Source organism: Passer montanus, unplaced genomic scaffold, assembly GCF_014805655.1.
Source record: "Passer montanus isolate IOZ18808 unplaced genomic scaffold, ASM1480565v1 scaffold350, whole genome shotgun sequence".
Lineage (NCBI taxonomy): Eukaryota > Metazoa > Chordata > Aves > Passeriformes > Passeridae > Passer > Passer montanus.
The window spans coordinates 12,057-31,165 of record NW_024368264.1 but is presented as its reverse complement, the minus strand read 5'-3'; the positions used below and the strand labels follow the sequence as shown (position 1 = coordinate 31,165).

Sequence of the window (19,109 nt, the reverse complement as noted above, 5' to 3'; positions counted from 1 at the left end):
GCATTATGGATCTTAAATGTCCCTTCCCAGCCAAAGCATTCCATGATTCCCTGATTCCCCAGTGCACTGAAGATTTGTTTGCTTTTATTCCCTTGATATTCCACATCCCTTCCCAGCCAAAGCATTCCATGATTCCCTGATTCCCCAGTGCACTGAAGGTTTGTTTGCCTTTTATTCCCTCGATATTCTGCCACCGGCTCCAGCAAAGGCAAGGAGAAGACCAAGGAGCACAAGTAGGTTTGATCTCCCTGCTCCTCCTCATTCCCACTTTTCCCAGCTGATCTAGTCAGTTTGATCTCCCTGCTCCTCCTCCTCCTCCTTTTCATTCCCAATTTTCCCAGCTGATCCGGTTGGTTTGCTCTCCCTGCTCCTCCTCCTCTTCATTCCTACTTTTCCCAAAAACTTGGTTCTCTTGAATGTGTGGCCTCATGTTTTGGAGCCTGCAGGGAATATTTATCTAAAAAATGAAGGAATATTGATCCAGAAAAATCTTTGGAGCCTGGCAGTGCCTGAAGGGAACTGAGAGGCCTTGAGGGATCCATAGGGATTGGATGGAGGGAGATTCCCAGGCTGGACTTCGGGCAGGAGAAGTCTGGGTGCAGACAGGACCAGACCTGTCCACCCTGGAAAAACTTGGTTCTCTTGAATGTGTGGCCTCATGTTTTGGAGCCTGCAGGGAATATTTATCTAAAAAATGAAGGAATATTGATCCAGAAAAATCTTTGGAGCCTGGCAGTGCCTGAAGGGAACTGAGAGGCCTTGAGGGATCCATAGGGATCGGATGGAGAGAGATTCCCAGGCTGGACTTAGTCAGGGCAGGAGAAGTCTGGGTGCAGACAAGACTTAGATCCAGCTTTTCTTTGGATTTCAGGAAAATGTTCTTCCCCCAGAGCTGGCTGGGCACTGGAACAGCTCCCCAGGGAATGGTGACATTCCCAAGGCCACCAGAGCTCCAGGAGCACTGGGACAGGGACAAGTTGGGATTGCTAGGGTGTCCTGGGCAGGAGTTGGATCCGTGATCCTGGTGGATCCCTTCCCACTTGGGAATTCCATGATCTGACAGCTCCTGTGCCCACATTAGGCTGCCAGGTTTCTTCAGCTGCTGCCTTCCTTTTATTGCAACAATTTTCATGGATACCAGACTGGGATGTTCCCCCCAAAACCAGATCCTCCTTCTCAAATCTAAATTTAGCTCCAGGGAATGATCCTGCAATCAGCTCAGGGGACTTCACCATCCAACAAGTCTCTCCTGGCTCCTATTCCTTGTTTTGTGGTTTAGGGATCATTTCATGGCACATCCCATGGATGGATCATCCCAAATAATGGGATGAAGCAGGAGGTGGAGATGAGGTGGAGAAGGAGGAAAATGTCCTCAAGGAGAGACAGGGTCAGGAAAAATGGGAAGAGCTCTCCCAGCTCTGGTCTTTCTTCTGGAAAGAGGAACAGAGGTATTGAGGGTTGGGATCTTCCCAAGGGTGTAGGATGGAACCAACAGTGGGATCTGTCCTCTGGAAGAATTCCTGACAGGTGGAATTCCTGCAAGGAAATGAGCCATGGGAATGCTGTTCCCTGCTCCCAACTCCCAGTTTGGGGCAGTGATTAAAATGTCCTTTCATCCATGGATAATTCACCAGTAACGGGATCGTCAGCTGGAAGCTGGCCAGGACAGAGGCTGCTCCCAAATCCCTGCTGTGGTTCCAGAATCCCTGTGGATTCTGGAGATCCCCATGGGTGAAATCCTGAAGGACAAAGCCAAGAGGAGCAGCAGTGGGTTTGTGGAACTGATCTCCAGGAGCAGAGGGTTTGTGGAGATGATCCATGCTCAATCCCATATTAGACCCCAGAAAATCCACGGGAAGAGGCAGGCTGGAATCTCTGGTGTCTAACATGGATTTAAACTTCCTTGGAAGTTCTTCCAACTCCCACTTTGGGGCAGTGATTAAAATGTCCTTTCATCCATGGATAATTCACCAGTAACGGGATCGTCAACTGGAAGCTGGCCAGGACAGAGGCTGCTCCCAAATCCCTGCTGTGGCTTCAGAATCCCTGTGGATTCTGGAGGTCCCCATGGTTGAAATCCCAAAGGATAAAGCCAAGAGGAGCAGCAGGAGGGTTTGTGGAAATGAAGATGATCCATGCTCAATCCCATATTAGACCCCAGAATATCCATGGGAAGAGGCTGGAGTCTCTGGTGTCTAACATGGATTTAAACTTCCTTGGAAGTTCTTCCCGCTCCAAATTTGCCGGAACCCAGGTGGGATGTGGTGGAGCAGCAGCGGCTTCTCTGGAGCTTGGGCTCTTCAGAAAAGCGGGAGAAGGGCAGGTGATGTCCCAGGAGGGCTCTCGGTGCCGTGGTGGCAGCTCAGGTTCCGCCGGTGTGCAGATCCTCATGGAATATTCATGTGGAGATGGTGTCAGCTCTCCGCCAGCCCCGGTGTCCCACCGGCGCCGTCGGGAGCGTGGCGGGAGCATCGGGAAGATCCCACAAAAACCCCGCTGTGCCCACGGAGGATCCCCCATCCCTGCTCCGTCCCCTCCAGCACTGGGATGGATGTCCCACCATAGAGGCTCCGTCATTCCCAGCTCGGATCTTCCAGAACCTTCTCTTGCAGGGCTGGGTGAAGGTAGAAGCCGGGATGGGAAGGGGGAGGTGTTTGGGATTGGGCAGGGCTCACCCAGCTTGGGAAAGGGACGGGAGGGGATCAGAAAGGGGTTGGGGATCGGGATGAGCCACTGGGAAGCTTCTCTGGAACTTTTGGGATGGCTCCATCTTCATCCTCATCCTGCTCCTTCCCTTCTTCCCAGCACCTGTCGAGTGCTGCCAAAATCCACCAAAAGCCGCTGTTTCAGAATTTATTTCTTTGTATCTTTTTTCCTCTTATTCCTTTTTCCATCTGTTTTTCCTGTTTGTTTGGTTTTTTTTTTTCCCCTCCCTTTTTCGTCCCCTTATTTTTCTTGGTGCTTTCTCTTGTTTGTCTGGAGTTTTTTCCTGCTTTATCTTTGGCAGGTTTTTTTTTTTAATCCCAGCAGTTTTCTTTCCTAAAGTTTTTTCTTTCCTCTATTTTTCCCCCATTTTTTTCCCGTGCTGATTCCTCCTGGGGTTTATTTCCCAAATTTTTCTGAGTATTTTTCCTTTTCTTTTTTTCTACTTTCTCCCTGTTCTTCGCTCAGGTTTTCCCCCTCTCTCCCCCATTTTATTTTCCCCTCTATATTTTTTTCCCCATTTTTTCCTTTTCTCCCCCTGCTTATTCCTCCTAGGGTTTTTTCCTTTTTTCTATTTCCTCCCTCATTCCCCTACCCCCATTTCCCCCCCATTTTTCCCCTCAATTTTTCCCTCCCTGTTTTTCATTCACATTCCCTTCCCTATTTTTTCCCCATTTATTTTCTTCCCTATTTTCCCCTCCATTTGTTCATCTCCCTTTTTTCTTTTTCCTTTTCTCTTTTCTCATTTTACCTTTTTGCAATTTTTTCATTTTCCCCTCTTTCTTTACTTCCCCTTTCCCCCTTTTTTCTTTTTTGTTACTTTTACCAATTTTCTTTATTTTCCCTTTTTCCTTTTAACCCTTTCCCCCATCTTCTTTTTCCCTTTTTTTCTTCTTTCCTCCTTTTTCCTTTCATTTTTCCCCTTCCCCCAGCACCCTTCAAACTCAATTATTCCCTTCCCATTCCTTCCCAAGTCTCCATTCCCTCCTGGGCATGGACACAGCACCTGTAGCTCCGTTCCACATTTTTATTTTCTGGATTTTCCCCTCCGATGCCCCTCATCCCGTGGATGTCCCAGAGGTTTTTTCCCATTCCCAGGTGTGTTTTTTCCACACCTTAGTTCCTTTCATTTTTCCCCTTCCCCCAGCACCCTTCAAACTCAATTATTCCCTTCCCATTCCCCTTCCCAATCTCCATTCCCTCCTGGGCATGGACACAACACCTGTAGCTCTGTTCCACATTTTTATTTTCTGGATTTTTCCCTCTGATGCACCTCATCCTGTGGGTGTCCCAGAGGTTTTTCTCCACTCCCAGTGTGTTTTTTCCACACCTTGGATCAGGTGATTAATCCCATTTTTTTTTCCACACATGACCCCAAACCTACCATCATCATTTTACTGACAGAAATATCTGAGAGACCTGAATCCTTGTTGTCCATGGATTTGGCAGCTGGGAGAGGACCCTGATGGGATTTTCCATGCAGAATCCATCACCAGCTGCTCCTCACTTTGGTTTTCCTTCCCAAGGAACCTCAGAAATTCCTGGGAACCTCAGAAATTCCCGGGGCAGGGATTTTATCAAATCCATTTAACAAATGCATTTGATAAAAATTTGATTAATTTTATCAAATCCATTTAACAAATGGCAGCTCTGGGAATTGAGGGATTTTTTTGCTCTCCATTTTTTGAGAATTTGATCGAAAAGAAAGGAATGTAATCCAACCAACCAGGAGGTGTGGCTGGAAGGAATCTCCACGGCAGGGAATGGTCTGGGAGCAGAATTCCAGAGCTTGAGCCATGATTCCAACATTTCCTCATTAAATAAATAAGTTTGAAAACAGATCCAAAGGGTCCCATCCCCCAGGTGTACCCTGATGGGATTACAGATATGGAATCCTCATCCTTAATTTTTCTCCTCCCATCCATGGAAAAAATGGAAGATCCTGGGTATAAATCACAGCTCCCAGAGGCTGGAGTGCTGCTTTAATCCCAGGTTTAAATAGTTCCTGGATCTTATTCCAGTCTCATCTCCTCCCTCAGATACTTTATTTTCCCATTCTCCTTAATTTTCTTCCCTCTTGCTCCAGCTCTCTCTGTGGCCTGGAGACTTCTGGGGGTGATTTCTGGGCATGATTTCCAACCAGAATGCAATTCCAGGGCTTTTTTGGCCTTGGGAAAAAATTCCCAAGAGTAAAACTTGACCCTTTGGCCCCATCCGGAGGTGGGATTGGGAAATCCCATAGGACCAGCATGGTTTCCTTGTGGAATGACATCCCAATCCTGCAGAGTCCAGGAGCTCTGGATCCCCTGGATCCCCTGGCCTGGCAGCCAGGTGAGGTCCTGGCTGGAGTTATGGTGGGATTGGGAAATCCCATAGGACCAGCATGGTTTCCTTGTGGAATGACATCCCAATCCTGCAGAGTCCAGGAGCTCTGGATCCCTTGGATCCCCTGGCCTGGCAGCCAGGCGAGGTCCTGGCTGGAGATTAGATTTGGGTTTGGAGGTGAGGAAAAGTCCAGGCTGGAGGTGAGAAAAATTTCAGGTTGGAGGTGACTTTTTGTCCTGCCTGAAAGTGGATGCCAGTTTGGAGGCGAGGTCCCGGCTGGAGGTGAGGTCCTGATGGAAGTTAAATCCAGGCTGGAGGTGAGGTTCAGGATGGATGTGGGGTCCAGGCTGGAGGTGAAGAAAATTTCAGGTTGGAGGTGACTTTTTGTCCTGGCTGAAAGTGGATGCCACTTTGGAGGTGAGGTCCTGGCTGGAGGTGAGATCCAGGCTGGAGGTAAGGTCCTGGTGGAAGTCAAATCCAGGCTGGAGGTGAGGTCCTGGCTGAAAATGGGGTTCATTTTGGAGCTGAGGTCCAAGCAGAAGGCGATGAAAGGTGCGGTCCCAGTTTGGAAGTGAGATCTGGTTTTGAGGTGAGGTCAAGGCAGGAGGTGAGGTCCTGATGGAAGTTAAATCCAGGCTGGAGGTGAGGTTCAGGATGGATGTGGGGTCCAGGCTGGAGGTGAGTTCCTGGTGGAAGTTAAATCCAGGCTGGAGGTGAGGTCAAGGCTGGAGGCGAGGTCCTGATGGAAGTTAAATCCAAGCCAGAGGTGAGGTCATGGTTTTGAAGTGAGGTCATGGCTGGAGGTGAAGTCCTGGCTGAAAATGGGGTTGATTTTGGAGGTGAGGTCCAAGCAGGAGGTGATGAAAGGTGCAGTCCCAGTTTGGAAGTGAGATCTGGTTTTGAGGTGAGGTCAAGGCAGGAGGTGAGGTCCTGACTGGAGGTGAGGTCAAGGCTGGAGATGAGGTCATGGTGGAAGTTAAATCCAGGCCGGAAGTTAGATCCAGGCCAGAGTTGAGGTCCTGGTTGGAGGTGAGGTCATGATTGGAGGTGAATCCTGGCTGAAAACTGGGTTCATTTTGGAGGTGAGGTCCAAGCAGGAGGTGATGAAAGGTCCCAGCTGGAGGTGAGGTCCCAGTTTGGAAGTGAGATCTTGTTTTGAGGTGAGATCAAGGCAGGAGGCGAGGTTCTGATGGAAGTTAGATCCAGGCTGGAGGTGAGGTCCAGACTGGTGGTGAGGAGGTTTATCTTGGAGGTGAAGTCCAGTTTGGGGGTGGGGTCCTGGCTGGAAGTTCCCTGTTACTTCCAAGAAAATCTCCAACAAACCTGCAAAGGTTCCTCCACTTCCAATGATGGGAATTTTCCAATTAAAAATGTTCCCCTTTCACGGGTGGAGGAATTGTTGGGGTGTCTGAATTTTGGGCTCTCTGAATTTTTGGGGCGTTTGAATTTTTGGGCTGTTTGAATTTTGGGGTGTTGGAATTTTTGGGGTGCCTGAATTTTACGGTACTTGAATTTTGGGGTACTTGAATTTTGGGTTTCTGAATTTTTAGGCATCTGAATTTTTGAGTGTCTAAATTTTGGGGTGTCTGAATTTTTCGCTGTCAGAATTTTTAGGGTGTTTGAATTTTTAGGTGTCTGAATTTTTTGGATATCTGAATTTTTTTGGTATTTGAATTTTTGGGTGTCTGGATTTTGGGGTGCTTGAATTTTTCGGGTGTTTCATTTTTAGAAGTTTCATTTTCTGGTGTCTTGGAAAAAAATTCCATGAACTTGTCGGGAGAGATGAGGAGTGGGACCCCAACCAGGACCCCCAGCAGGACTCTGCTCATGGGGAGGCAGAGTTATCCCAAGCTCCCAGGCTGAGGCATTCCCAGATAAAAAATGGGATCCAAGATTCCAGGGCTGTGAATTCCGCTCTCTATTCTGACTCTCTGGAATATTTCCTGCTCTGTTTTTCAGCTGACATTTCCTCTTTTCCTTTTGGAAAAAACCTCCTCCTCTTCCCATGTCCTAGAAAACACCAAAAAATGCAGCAATTAATGGGGATTTTTATTCTCCCTCTCTTCATCCAGAGCTGGAAAAGGAGTTTTTTCAGCCATGAAGCTTGGAAAGACACGTCCTTCCAAGGATGAGCATCGCAAACAAGGTACAGTCATGGAATGACGGTGGATTCCTGGAATTGCAGTGGTGGGAGAGGAAGGGCTGCCCGTTCCCTGGGCTCTGCACTGAGGCTGGGCTGGAATTGGACACCTCTGGAAAGGCAGGAGAGGGCAGCGACTGGAAATTCATGGCTGTTTCCATTCAGAACCGAGGATCGGTTTTCCACAGCAGAGAAAAGCAGGAATGTGCATTTACAGGGAAAAGCCTCAGTTTGGGTCGTGGTTCTAGGAAAACTTCCCCGGTTTTTCAGCCAGGTTTGAGGATAGGAAAAGAGAATTTTGCCTGGGATGCTGGCATGGAAACCTGGGTGCTCTTCCCAGAACCTGAGTGTTCCCCTCGTGGTTAAAGCTCCCAACAGGACCATGGGAAAACACCCCGGATGCAAAGGAACAGAGAGTTGGTCCCATAGAAGCCTTTCCACAGGCTGGATTTATCCATGGTCATGGAATGCTCACTGTGTGGTGTGGGCAGTGCTGCAGGGCTGGGAGGCTCCTGATCCCGACTTTTCCAGGAACCTCCCTGGGTTGGGATGGTGATTCCGACCCTTGGCCACTGGATAAGGGATGGGTGGATGTTCTACACCCGCTGCCTGCTGGCCAAGCCGGCATTCCCAACCTTCCATGTGTGCTTCCCTCCCACCCAGGCTCTTCTGCAGCTTAGATCAACTCCAACCTGGCCTTGGACACCTCCAGGGATCCAGGAGCAGCCACAGCTTCCCTGGGAATTCCAGCCCAGCCTCTCCCCACCCTCCCAGCCGGGAATTCCCTCCCAAGATCCCACCCCAAGCTCCCCTTTCCCTGTGGGAAGCCATTCCCTGGCTCCTGGGAAAAGAGAATTTTGCCTGGGATGCTGGCATGGAAACCTGGGTGCTCTTCCCAGAACCTGAGTGTTCCCCTCGTGGTTAAAGCTCCCAACAGGACCATGGGAAAACACCCCGGATGCAAAGGAACAGAGAGTTGGTCCCATAGAAGCCTTTCCACAGGCTGGATTTATCCATGGTCATGGAATGCTCACTGTGTGGTGTGGGCAGTGCTGCAGGGCTGGGAGGCTCCTGATCCCGACTTTTCCAGGAACCTCCCTGGGTTGGGATGGTGATTCCGACCCTTGGCCACTGGATAAGGGATGGGTGGATGTTCTACACCCGCTGCCTGCTGGCCAAGCCGGCATTCCCAACCTTCCATGTGTGCTTCCCTCCCACCCAGGCTCTTCTGCAGCTTAGATCAACTCCAACCTTGGACACCTCCAGGGATCCAGGAGCAGCCACAGCTCCTCTGGGAATTCCAGCCTGGCCCCTCCCCACCCTCCCAGCCGGGAATTCCTTCCCAAGATCCCACCCCAAGCTCCCCTTTCCCAGTGGGAAGCCATTCCCTGTGTCCTGTCCCTGCAGGCCTTTTCCCCAGTCCCTCTGCAGCTCTCCTGGAGCCCCTCCAGACCCTGCAAGGGGCTCTGAGCTCTCCCTGGATCCAGCTCTTCTCCAGCTGGACATTCCTAGCTCTCCCAGCCTGGCTCCATGGCCCTGAAGCAGCTCCGTGGTCTCCTCTGGAGCGACTCCAGCAGCTCCATGACCATTCCATGCTGAGGATCCCAAAGCTGGAGAAAGCAATTCCCAGCTCCTGTGACTCTGGCTCAGACTTAATCTCCTGACTGAGTCAAGGACCCCTTTCCCTCAGGAAAGGAACATTCCAGCAACTTTTTCCGATAGAAACCCAGGCATGGCGACATGCTGGTGGGATCTGCATCAGTTTTTCCTCTCAGGAATGACACATTTCTCCCATTTTTTCACCCCTCTCTCCTCAAAACCAGAGAATTGGTTGCCTTTGCAACAACTCACCCTCCCAAGATCCCACCCCAAGCTCCCCTTTCCCTGTGGGAAGCCATTCCCTGGCTCCTGTCCCTTCAGGCCTTGTCCCCAGTCCCTCTGCAGCTCTCCTGGAGCCCCTCCAGGCCCTGCCAGGGGCTTTGAGCACTCCCTGGATCCTTCCCTTCTCCAGGTGGTCATTCCCAGCTCTCCCAGCCTGGTTCCATGGCAGAGGGGCTCCAGCCCTGGAGCAGATCTGTGGTCTCCTCTGGAGCGACTCCAGCAGCTCCATGACCATTCCATGCTGAGGATCCCAAAGCTGGAGAAAGCAATTCCCAGCTCCTGTGACTCTGGCTCAGACTTAATCTCCTGACTGAGTCAAGGACCCCTTTCCCTCAGGAAAGGAACATTCCAGCAATTTTTCCGATACAAACCCAGGCATGGCGACGTGCTGGTGGGATCTGCAGCAGTTTTTCCTTTTGGGAATGACCCATTTCTTCAATTTTCACCCCTTTCTCCTCAAAACCTTCTCAAATTCTTCTCAAAAGACTTGGTTTTCTTTGCACCATCTCTTGTGCCCCTCAGATCTCCAGCTCTTCCTCAAATGCTTTTTCACCCGCTAATTAGGGGTGTTGTCATTATTCCTTATTTATCCTCCCCAAAACCCTCCACAGGAATTCTACCCAGATAGAATTCCATGTCATCTCTTTGATAACCCCTTTTCTGAGCAGGTTGTCCAAGACCCGACCTGGTCCCCATTGTTTTTGTGCTCCCAGCCGAGGGGATGGATTGGTTTCCCTTCTCCCAGCCGTTAATTATTCACCGATGGAAATTAAAACCGGAGCCATTCCTTTGTCCCCTTCCCGCAGATGATCCGGCTGTTCTGGAAACAGAAGACCTGGATAGAAAGGCCATGAGATACGGAGCAGGCCTGGAGCCAGACACCATCTCCCTGGCCTCTGTCACCGCTGTCACCACCAATGTCTCCAACAAAAGGTGAGATCCGGGGCTGGGATTGTGAGGACGGACATCCCAAAAATTAGTGATCCCTGACACAGGCAATGTTGGAAATCATGGACCCACGGAGTCAGTGGGATGCTTTTTGGAATATCTGACCTGCAGCAGCAATCACCAAAATTCTGTGGAGCTTCCCACCTCCCAAGGTTAAAGGAGTGTTGAGCCGGGGCTGGGATTGTGCTGGTGGGAGGTGAGGAAGGACATCCCAAAAATTAGTGATCCCTGACACAGGCAATGTTGGAAATCATGGACCCACGGAGTCAGTGGGATGTTTTTTTGGAATATCTGACCTGCAGCAGCGATCACCAAAATTCTGTGGAGCTTCCTAGCTCCCAGGGTTAAAGGAGTGTTGAGGTGTCGGGGTCGGCTGTTACTCGTCTCTGCCCCAGCACGGGAAAAGGTGGTTCTGGGCAGGCCGCACTTTGAAGAAGGAGTCTGGACTCTTGCTTTTCGGTCTTCAGTCGTGTTTATTGTTCCTTATCTACAAAGTTTTTCTGTCTGTCCAGCCGAGGTCTGATCAGCAAGACAGCCAAAAGCATTCTCCAACCCCGCTGTACAACACCCAAAACCCCCCTGTACAGTGCATTAAAATCTATGTTTTATCTAGTGCATATCATCCCCTCACCATTCAAACTTGAAAGTCTCTCATCTCCTCACATTCAGGTGTCATTTCTTTAGAAGGATCAAAGTCAAGCCACCAGGCACTTTTGGCAACATCCCAGGACTCCCGAATCCCCCAAGGGTTGGCTTGGTAGCTCTGGACACCCAGAGTGATGTACTGAGTTCCCACATTGAGGGTGACCCTGCTCTTGTAGTGAGAGGGACTGGGGACAAGGGATGGAGAGACAGGACACAGGGAATGGCTTCCTGCCACCAGAGGGCAGGGATGGACAGGATACTGGGAATTAGAAATTGTTCCCTGAGAGAGACTGGGATGTAATTCCTAGAGAAGCTGTGGCTGCCCCATCTCTGGAAGTGTCCCAGGCCAGGTTGGACGGAGCTTGGAGCAAGCTGGAGTGGTGGGAGTTGTCAGGCTCTGGATGATCTTTGAGGTGCCGTCCTACCCAAACCATTCTGTGATTCCATGAATTCCACCTGTGACTTGACCAAGGGTTTCTTCTGCCTCTCCCAAGGTCCAAGCCCGACATCAGGATGGAGCCGAGTGCCGGGAGGCCCATGGATTACCAGGTAGGTGACAGCAGCATGTATCCTTAAGGTCACAACCTGGGCTTGGGGACACCGTTTGTAGGGACTGAGTTCCTGGTGGGTCTCAACTCACTGGACTTAGAACCAGGACATCCCAAGAGCTGGAATTCAGGTTGGACGGGGCTTGGAGCAAGCTGGAGTGGTGGGAGGTGTCAGGCTCTGGATGATCTTTGAGGTGCCGTCCTACCCAAACCATTCTGTGATTCCATGAATTCCACCTGTGACTTGACCAAGGGTTTCTTCTGCCTCTCCCAAGGTCCAAGCCCGACATCAGGATGGAGCCGAGTGCCGGGAGGCCCATGGATTACCAGGTAGGTGACAGCAGCATGTATCCTTAAGGTCACAACCTGGGCTTGGGGACACTGTTTGCAGGGACTGAGTTCCTGGTGGGTCTCAACTCACTGGCCTTGGAACCAGGACATCCCAAGAGCTGGAATTTCACTGGTTGAGCCATAAACTCAAGATTAAGTCATTGACTGGGTTTGTTGTTCAGCATGTGAAACCCAGAGAGCCCAAATTAAGCTCTCTTTGAGGTTGTCTCCATGGAATTCCTCCTTGGAGCACTCTGGGATAGCAGAATGTATCCCTGCCCCTGGCAGGGAGTGGGATGGAATGAGATGTAAGTTCCCTCCCAACTCCAACCACCCTGTGATCCCAGTGTGGTTTCCAGCAGAAGTGAAGCCAATGGGATTGGTCTCTCTGATCCCACAGCTTGGGTTAAATCCATTGGATTTTCCAGCAGAAGTGAAGCCACTGGGTTTGGTCTCTTGATCCCACAGCTCATGTTGAATCCATTGGATTTTCCCGCAGAAGTGAAGGAAACAGGATCAGTCTCTGATCCCACAGGTCAGGTTGAATCCATTAGATTTTCCAGCAGAAGTGAAGCCAATGGGATTGGTCTCTCTGATCCCACAGCTTGGTTGAATCCATTGGATTTTTCACGTTGTGTAGAGTGCCTACATCCTAGGGGTGGAACAACTGGGATTCCTGGGATCTCCTGCATCCCACACCCTGCCAGCCGCTCCTCAGCCATGTCCCAGTGGGACCAGCAGACCCCACAGCACTGGGAATTCTCCTCAGTCAGAGGTGGGAGGGTGGGTGAAGGCAGCCTGGAGCTGCTCCCGGGATGTGGAATTTTGGGAATTCCTCTCCCCAGGTCAGCATCACCATCATCGAGGCCCGGCAGCTCGTGGGGCTCAACATGGACCCCGTGGTGTGCGTGGAGGTGGGGGAGGAGAAGAAATACACGTCCATGAAGGAATCCACCAATTGTCCTTATTACAATGAGGTGGGTCTGGCCCCGGTGCTGCTCCAACCCCTCCAGGCTACTCCACCCTTGATTTGCTGATTTCTTTTTCATCTGTGTTTTTTTGGGTTAAATTCCTGCCAGAATAAGATGAAACCTCAAACTACACAGGAGAAACAAAGCCCTTGCCTTCTGAAATTTTGTGATCAATTATTCCCAGTATTTCTGGGAATAATGGGCTACTCCATGCATGATCCCATGATTTCCTTCTTATCTGCAGAAGGAAATTTTGGGTTAATTCCTGCCAGAATAAGGTGAACCCTCAAACCACACAGCAGAAAAAAAGCCTTTGCCCTCTGGAATTTTGTGACCAATGATTCCCAGGTTTTCCAAGAAATCTGCGCTTCCCTTGGCTCCCAGCATCCCCGTTGGTGATCCATGTGGTCCCATGCTGTGTTGGGATCACATGGATCCATCCCTGCTGGGCCATGGGCACCCCACAGGCAGCCACAGCTTCTCTGGGTGTTCTCAATCCCTCTGGGCTATTCCGTCCATGATCCCATGATTTCCTTCTTATCTGCATGGTTTTTTGTGTTAAATTCCTGCCAGAATAAGATGAAACCTCAAACTACACAGGAGAAACAAAGCCCTTGCCTTCTGAAATTTTGTGATCAATTATTCCCAGTATTTCTGGGAATAATGGGCTACTCCATGCATGATCCCATGATTTCCTTCTTATCTGCAGAAGGAAATTTTGGGTTAATTCCTGCCAGAATAAGGTGAACCCTCAAACCACACAGCAGAAAAAAAGCCTTTGCCCTCTGGAATTTTGTGACCAATGATTCCCAGGTTTTCCAAGAAATCTGCGCTTCCCTTGGCTCCCAGCATCCCCGTTGGTGATCCATGTGGTCCCATGCTGTGTTGGGATCACATGGATCCATCCCTGCTGGGCCATGGGCACCCCACAGGCAGCCACAGCTTCTCTGGGTGTTCTCAATCCCTCTGGGCTATTCCGTCCATGATCCCATGATTTCCTTCTTATCTGCATGGTTTTTTGTGTTAAATTCCTGCCAGAATAAGATGAAACCTTCAAACTACACAGGAGAAACAAAGCCTTTGCCCTCTGGAATTTTGTGACCAATGATTCCCAGGTTTTCCAAGAAATCTGTTCTTCTGTTGGCTCCCCACATTCAGTGAGGGATTGGTGATCCATGTGGTCCCAGGATGAATGCTGGGATCACATGGATCCATCCCTGCTGGGCCATGGGCACCCCACAGGCAGCCACATCTTCTCTGGGGGCTTCTCAATCCCGATGAATCCCACTCCTCATAGATTCCCAGGTTTTCCAAGAAATCTGTTCTTCTGTTTGCTCCCCACATTCAGTGAGGGATTAGTGATCCATGTGGTGCCATAATTGGTGTTGGCATCACACGGATCCATCCCTGCTGGGTCATGGGCAGCCCCCAGGCAGCCACAGCTTCTTGGGGGGTTCTCAATCCCGATGGATCCCACCCCTCACCATTCCTCTTTCCCTTCCAGTATTTCGTCTTTGATTTCCACGTCCCCCCTGATGTCATGTTCGACAAAATCATCAAGCTCTCTGTAAGTGACCCCGATATCTGTGTCTTTTTCCTTTTTTGGGGGGCTTTGGAAGTAAACAACTCATTTTTGGGATGGAGTTAAGGTCCTTGATGTGAGATTCCCAACAGGAATTCTCTTCTGCAGACCCCCGGCCTGTTTTTCTCTTCCAACCCTCATTCCTGGCCCCACACAGCTCCTGCATTCTCTGTGTCCCTTCAAGAGTTATCTCTGATACTCCAGAGATCCAAACTTGCTCCCCACATTCAGTGAGGGATTAGTGATCCATGTGGTGCCATAATTGGTGTTGGCATCACACGGATCCATCCCTGCTGGGTCATGGGCAGCCCCCAGGCAGCCACAGCTTCTTGGGGGGTTCTCAATCCCGATGGATCCCACCCCTCACCATTCCTCTTTCCCTTCCAGTATTTCGTCTTTGATTTCCACGTCCCCCCTGATGTCATGTTCGACAAAATCATCAAGCTCTCCGTAAGTGACCCCAATATCCGTGTCCTTGTCCTTTTTTGGGGGGCCTTGGAAACAAGCAACCCATTTTTGGGATGGAGCTAAAGTCCTTGATGTGAGATTCCCAACAGGAATTCTCTCCAGCAGACCCCCAGTCTGTTTTTCTCTTCCAACCCTCATTCCTGGCCCCACACAGCTCCTGCATTCTCTGTGTCCCTTCAAGAGTTATCTCTGATACTCCGGAGATCCAAACCTTGGAATTTATTTATTAGAACCAAACCTTGGAATTTATTTGTTTATTCTTGTGGAGCAGAAGGACCTTCCTGAGCCTGCCAGGGAAATTCCTGGGGCATCAGAGCTGTTGTGGAAATCCAGGACTGGGAATGCTGAGAGCAAAGCTGAGATTTCAGTCCACCCAAAACCAGGAAGGTGATGGACAAGACTTCCAGATTCCCTGCCCAATTAGGGCACATTAATTAGGATCATCCATATCCATCCCGGTGCACAGACAGGCTGTACAATTTCTCCCAGTTTTCCTCAGAGTCTGAGCATTCTAAAGGTACTTTGCTCAGTTAAATATCCCAGCATTTGCTGCTGTAGTGGCTGGAAAAGGTATCTTGCTCCAAAGATTCATTTATTTGCATTTTTTGTTCACTCCAAATACAAACTTCCTGGCAATTCCACTAATCAGGACCTGCCACCCCCACCGGGCTTTTTGGTGTCCTTGAATCTTCCCCAGACCACGGAAAACTCCTCAGCTTCTTTCCCATCCCATCCTGGAGACCTCTGGAATGGCTTTGTGGCTCCCAGGTCCTGGGAGAATTCCTGAGTGGTTTCCCCCTCTTGATTTCCAGGTGATCCACTCCAAAAACCTCCTGAGGAGCGGGACATTGGTGGGGTCCTTCAAGATGGATGTTGGCACTGTTTATACCCAGCCTGGTACGTGAATGTCGTTTGTAACAATTCTCGGGCACCTGCACCTGCTCAGTGGAGTAAAATTCCCGAAAAAGGAGTCAGGCAGGGGCTGAATTCCTTGGAAAACACTTTCCCGATTTAGTGTAAATATCCAAGATAGAAAAAAGCCACCTGGACTCGCTCCTAGGTCAGGGAAGAGCTCTTGGCACCTCTGGAGAAGGGTCTGTATCCCATCTTGGAATCATGGAATCACAGAATGGTTTGGGTGTGATGGGACTTTAAAGATAATTTAATTCCACCCCTGCCATGGGCAGGGACACCTTTCATTGTCCCAGGGTGCTCCAAGCCCCAGTGTCCAGCCTGGCCTCGGACACTGACAGGGATCCAGGGATTCTCTGGGAATTCCAGCCCAGCCAGGAATTCCTTCCCAAGAGCCCACCATCCCAAGCTCCCCTTTCCCACTGGAAGCCATTCCCTGCCTCCTGGCCCTCCAACCCTTTCCCAAATTCCAGCTCTCCTGGAGCCTCTGGAAAAGGCTCCAAGGATTCCCTGGATCCTTCCCTGATCCAGCTGCACATTCCCAGCTCTCCCAGCCCTGGCATTGGATCCATCCCCATCCCAACTCCTCTCTGGGAAGAAATTTTGGGATCCAGGGTCTTCACTGGAATTCAGGACTCCAAGAATGGTCTCCCTTCCCTTTTCCATCCCCAACTTCCTTAAAAATATCTTGGGATGGGAACCTGAGCATCATTGATCCCAGAATCCCCAACACTTCCCACTACTCCAGGCTGCTCCAAACCCCATCCAACCTTTCCTTGGACACTGCCAGGGATTCTCTGGGAATTCCAGCCCAGCCAGAAATTCCTTCCCAATATCCCACAATCCCCTCTCCCAATGGAAGCCATTCCCTGGCTTCTGGCCCTGCAGCCCTTTCCCATATTCCAGCTCTCCTGGAGCCCCTTGAGGCCCTGGAAGGCACTCTGAGCTCTCCCTGGATCCTTCCAGGATTCAGGAGAGCTTCTCCAGCTCTCCCAGGTGTCCCTGAGATCCTCCTGGCTGTGCTGGTGTCCGTCCCTGCCCTGCCTTGCCCAGGAAGAAGTCCCAGGTGATATTCCCAGGCAGGACGTGAACATTCCAGACAGGAATGTCCAGGGCTGGATCCTGCCCCGCATTTCATCTCAGCCTGGAAAAGACAGAGAGGTTGATCAGAGCTGCTGATCATTGAGTCCAACCATCCCCAGCACCGCCAGGGCCACCACCACTGCCCCATGTCCCCAAGTGCCACATCCACACGGCTTTAAACCCCTCCAGGGTGGGGACTTGAGACTCCACCCCCCTCCAGCTTATCCCGTTGTTTCTCCATCTTCAACACCTTCCCAATGGATTTTCCAGGGGTTTGTTGGGATCCCTCATGCACAGGGCAGTTCCCACTCCATGGAACGCCGTGTCCTGGTGGCGTTGGCCGTGTCCGGTGGTGACAAAGGTCTCTCTTGTCCCCTGGGTTGCAGAGCACCAGTTCTACCACAAATGGGCCATCCTGTCCGACCCTGAGGACCTCACGGCAGGCCTCAAGGGCTACCTCAAGTGTGACATCGCCGTGGTAGGCAAAGGGGACAACATCAAGACCCCGCACAAGGCAAACGAGACAGAGGAGGATGATATTGAAGGGTAGGGATCTACTGGGATCCGCTTCTTCCTGGCTCCCTCGGGAATCCTTTCCACCTCTCTGTCCCTTGGGTGGGATCACAGGATGCAAACCTGGTGGCAAACCCTGAGCCATGAAAGCAGAGGGACCAATCCGGTGGTTTTCTGGGAGGGAATGCTTGGTCCTGGTGTAATTCCAGGCGATCTCCAGCACGGAGTTGTCCTTCCTGTGGGGTCAGACCATCTGTTGGTGGTTGAACTCTCCAGCAGCACCCATCCTGATGTTCCCTGATGTTCCTGATAGGCCCTGGGTGGGAAGATGGGATGGGATAATGGGATGGGGGATCATGGGAGGGGATCTCACACCCCAAGGCAGAGCAGGGAAGTCTGGATGAGGTTTCCCAGACTGTGTGTGTGCACAGGGATCTTGGACTGCCCAGAACATCTCAAAGGTCACAGAACCAAAATCAGGAGCTTTAAGGCTTTATTCCAGCCCCAAAACTTTTCCAGATAAATTAATATCTCAATTTCTAATCTGCCTCTGTGGCTCTCCCCACATGGAATCATGGGATGGTTTAGATTGGGAAAGACCTCTGGGATTGAGTGCAGCCATTAATAGTCAGAAAGCACCAGCACAGCTCTCCTGACTTGCTGGGATTTGAGGAACCACCTCCAGTACTTTGGGCTTCATCTCATGCTGTAGTGGTGATGTTCTCCTACTTATTCCTAAAGTCCTGGAGTTGTTTGTTTTGGAAGGGATCTTCAAGATCAGCTTCTTCCAACTGTCCTGCCATGGGCAGGGACACCTTCCACCGGTCAAGGAAAACTCCAGCAATTCCTAGAATTGCCCTAGAAATATTTTATTCACAGCATTCCCATTTATTCCTGCAAAGGAGGAAAGCCACCTATCCCAAAAAAACCCCAAATGAATGGAGTTAATTTCATCCCCAAAATAATCCTCCAAGCTCCCCTTGGTAAGGAAAAAGCAATTCTTCCAAAACCCCATTAATTCAATTTCTGTGGGTTGGAGTGGAAGCGGAAGGAGTCAGTGCTCGGAAAATGGAGCAGCTTTTCTCTGGTCATTTATGGAACCACAAAGGTTGGATGGAGATCATCCCATCCAACCTTCAGTCTTCCCTTGTGGAAAGGGTGACACGTGCCCCTGGCAGGGGGCTGGGGAGTCCTGGCAGGAAGCCAAAGACACTTGGGATCTCAGTCTTAACCCACAGAGCAAATTACCAACCTTGTATGAAGAATCACAAGTCACAGAAGTTTAAGTAGAGTAATAATGAATTAATCACAGGGTGAAAAGTGGAATTTTGGCGATTTTATTATAGGGGGTCTAGGAGGTGAAATGGAGGGACTTGGGCATTGTCCTATTCTTCTTCTTTCTTCTTCCTAGCCTCCATCTTCTTGGTGATGGTGGCACATTTGGATTGGTCTAAAGTAGAAGTAGACAGTCTAACATCTGAGATAGGTATTGGAAAATAATGATAAATAAAGTATATGTAACTTGTAGTATAAAATGTAGACACCAGCCCGGGGGTGGGCAGTGTGCCCTTGAGAGACCTGCAGATCAGACCTCTGCAGGTCTGAGAAAAAATATTTTAGATAATAGATAATAAACAACCTTATGAATCAGAGCCAAAGAATCCCGACTTTCTTTGGCCAGCGGGCTGGGAAAAAGGGACTCTCGGGTCATCCCAGCAGACAACCCAAGATTCCCTGACCACCCCACCCCAGCAGCTGTTCCCAACTCCATCCACTGGCATTCCAGGAACCTGCTGCTCCCTGATGGGGTGCCCCCGGAGCGGCAGTGGGCTCGGTTCTACATCAAGATCTACCGCGCCGAGGGGCTGCCGCGCATGAACACCAGCATCATGGCCAACGTCAAGAAGGCCCTCATCGGGGAGAACAAGGACCTGGTGGACCCCTACGTGCAGGTGGCCTTCGCGGGGCAGAAGGTGAGCGGGGAGCTCCCAGAGTGACCACAGGAGGTGACGCCAGCAGGTGGCCATAGATGGTCTTGGTCATCCTTGAACGTCAGGATG

The 19,109-nt window shown here is 50.5% G+C and overlaps 1 protein-coding gene across 1 annotated transcript; it reads left to right on the top strand.

The window, feature by feature from the left end:
• The first annotated feature begins 228 nt into the window (after nt 1-228).
• LOC120505717 (otoferlin-like) lies at nt 229-19,046 on the top strand. The gene is made up of 9 exons (XM_039716527.1): nt 229-233; nt 7,101-7,174; nt 9,856-9,982; nt 11,137-11,191; nt 12,366-12,497; nt 13,996-14,058; nt 15,354-15,438; nt 16,923-17,082; nt 18,836-19,046. Exons 2-9 carry the CDS (start codon nt 7,126-7,128, stop codon nt 19,044-19,046), a joined length of 882 nt encoding a protein of 293 aa, XP_039572461.1. The 5' UTR covers nt 229-233; nt 7,101-7,125.
• The last annotated feature ends 63 nt before the right edge of the window (nt 19,047-19,109 follow it).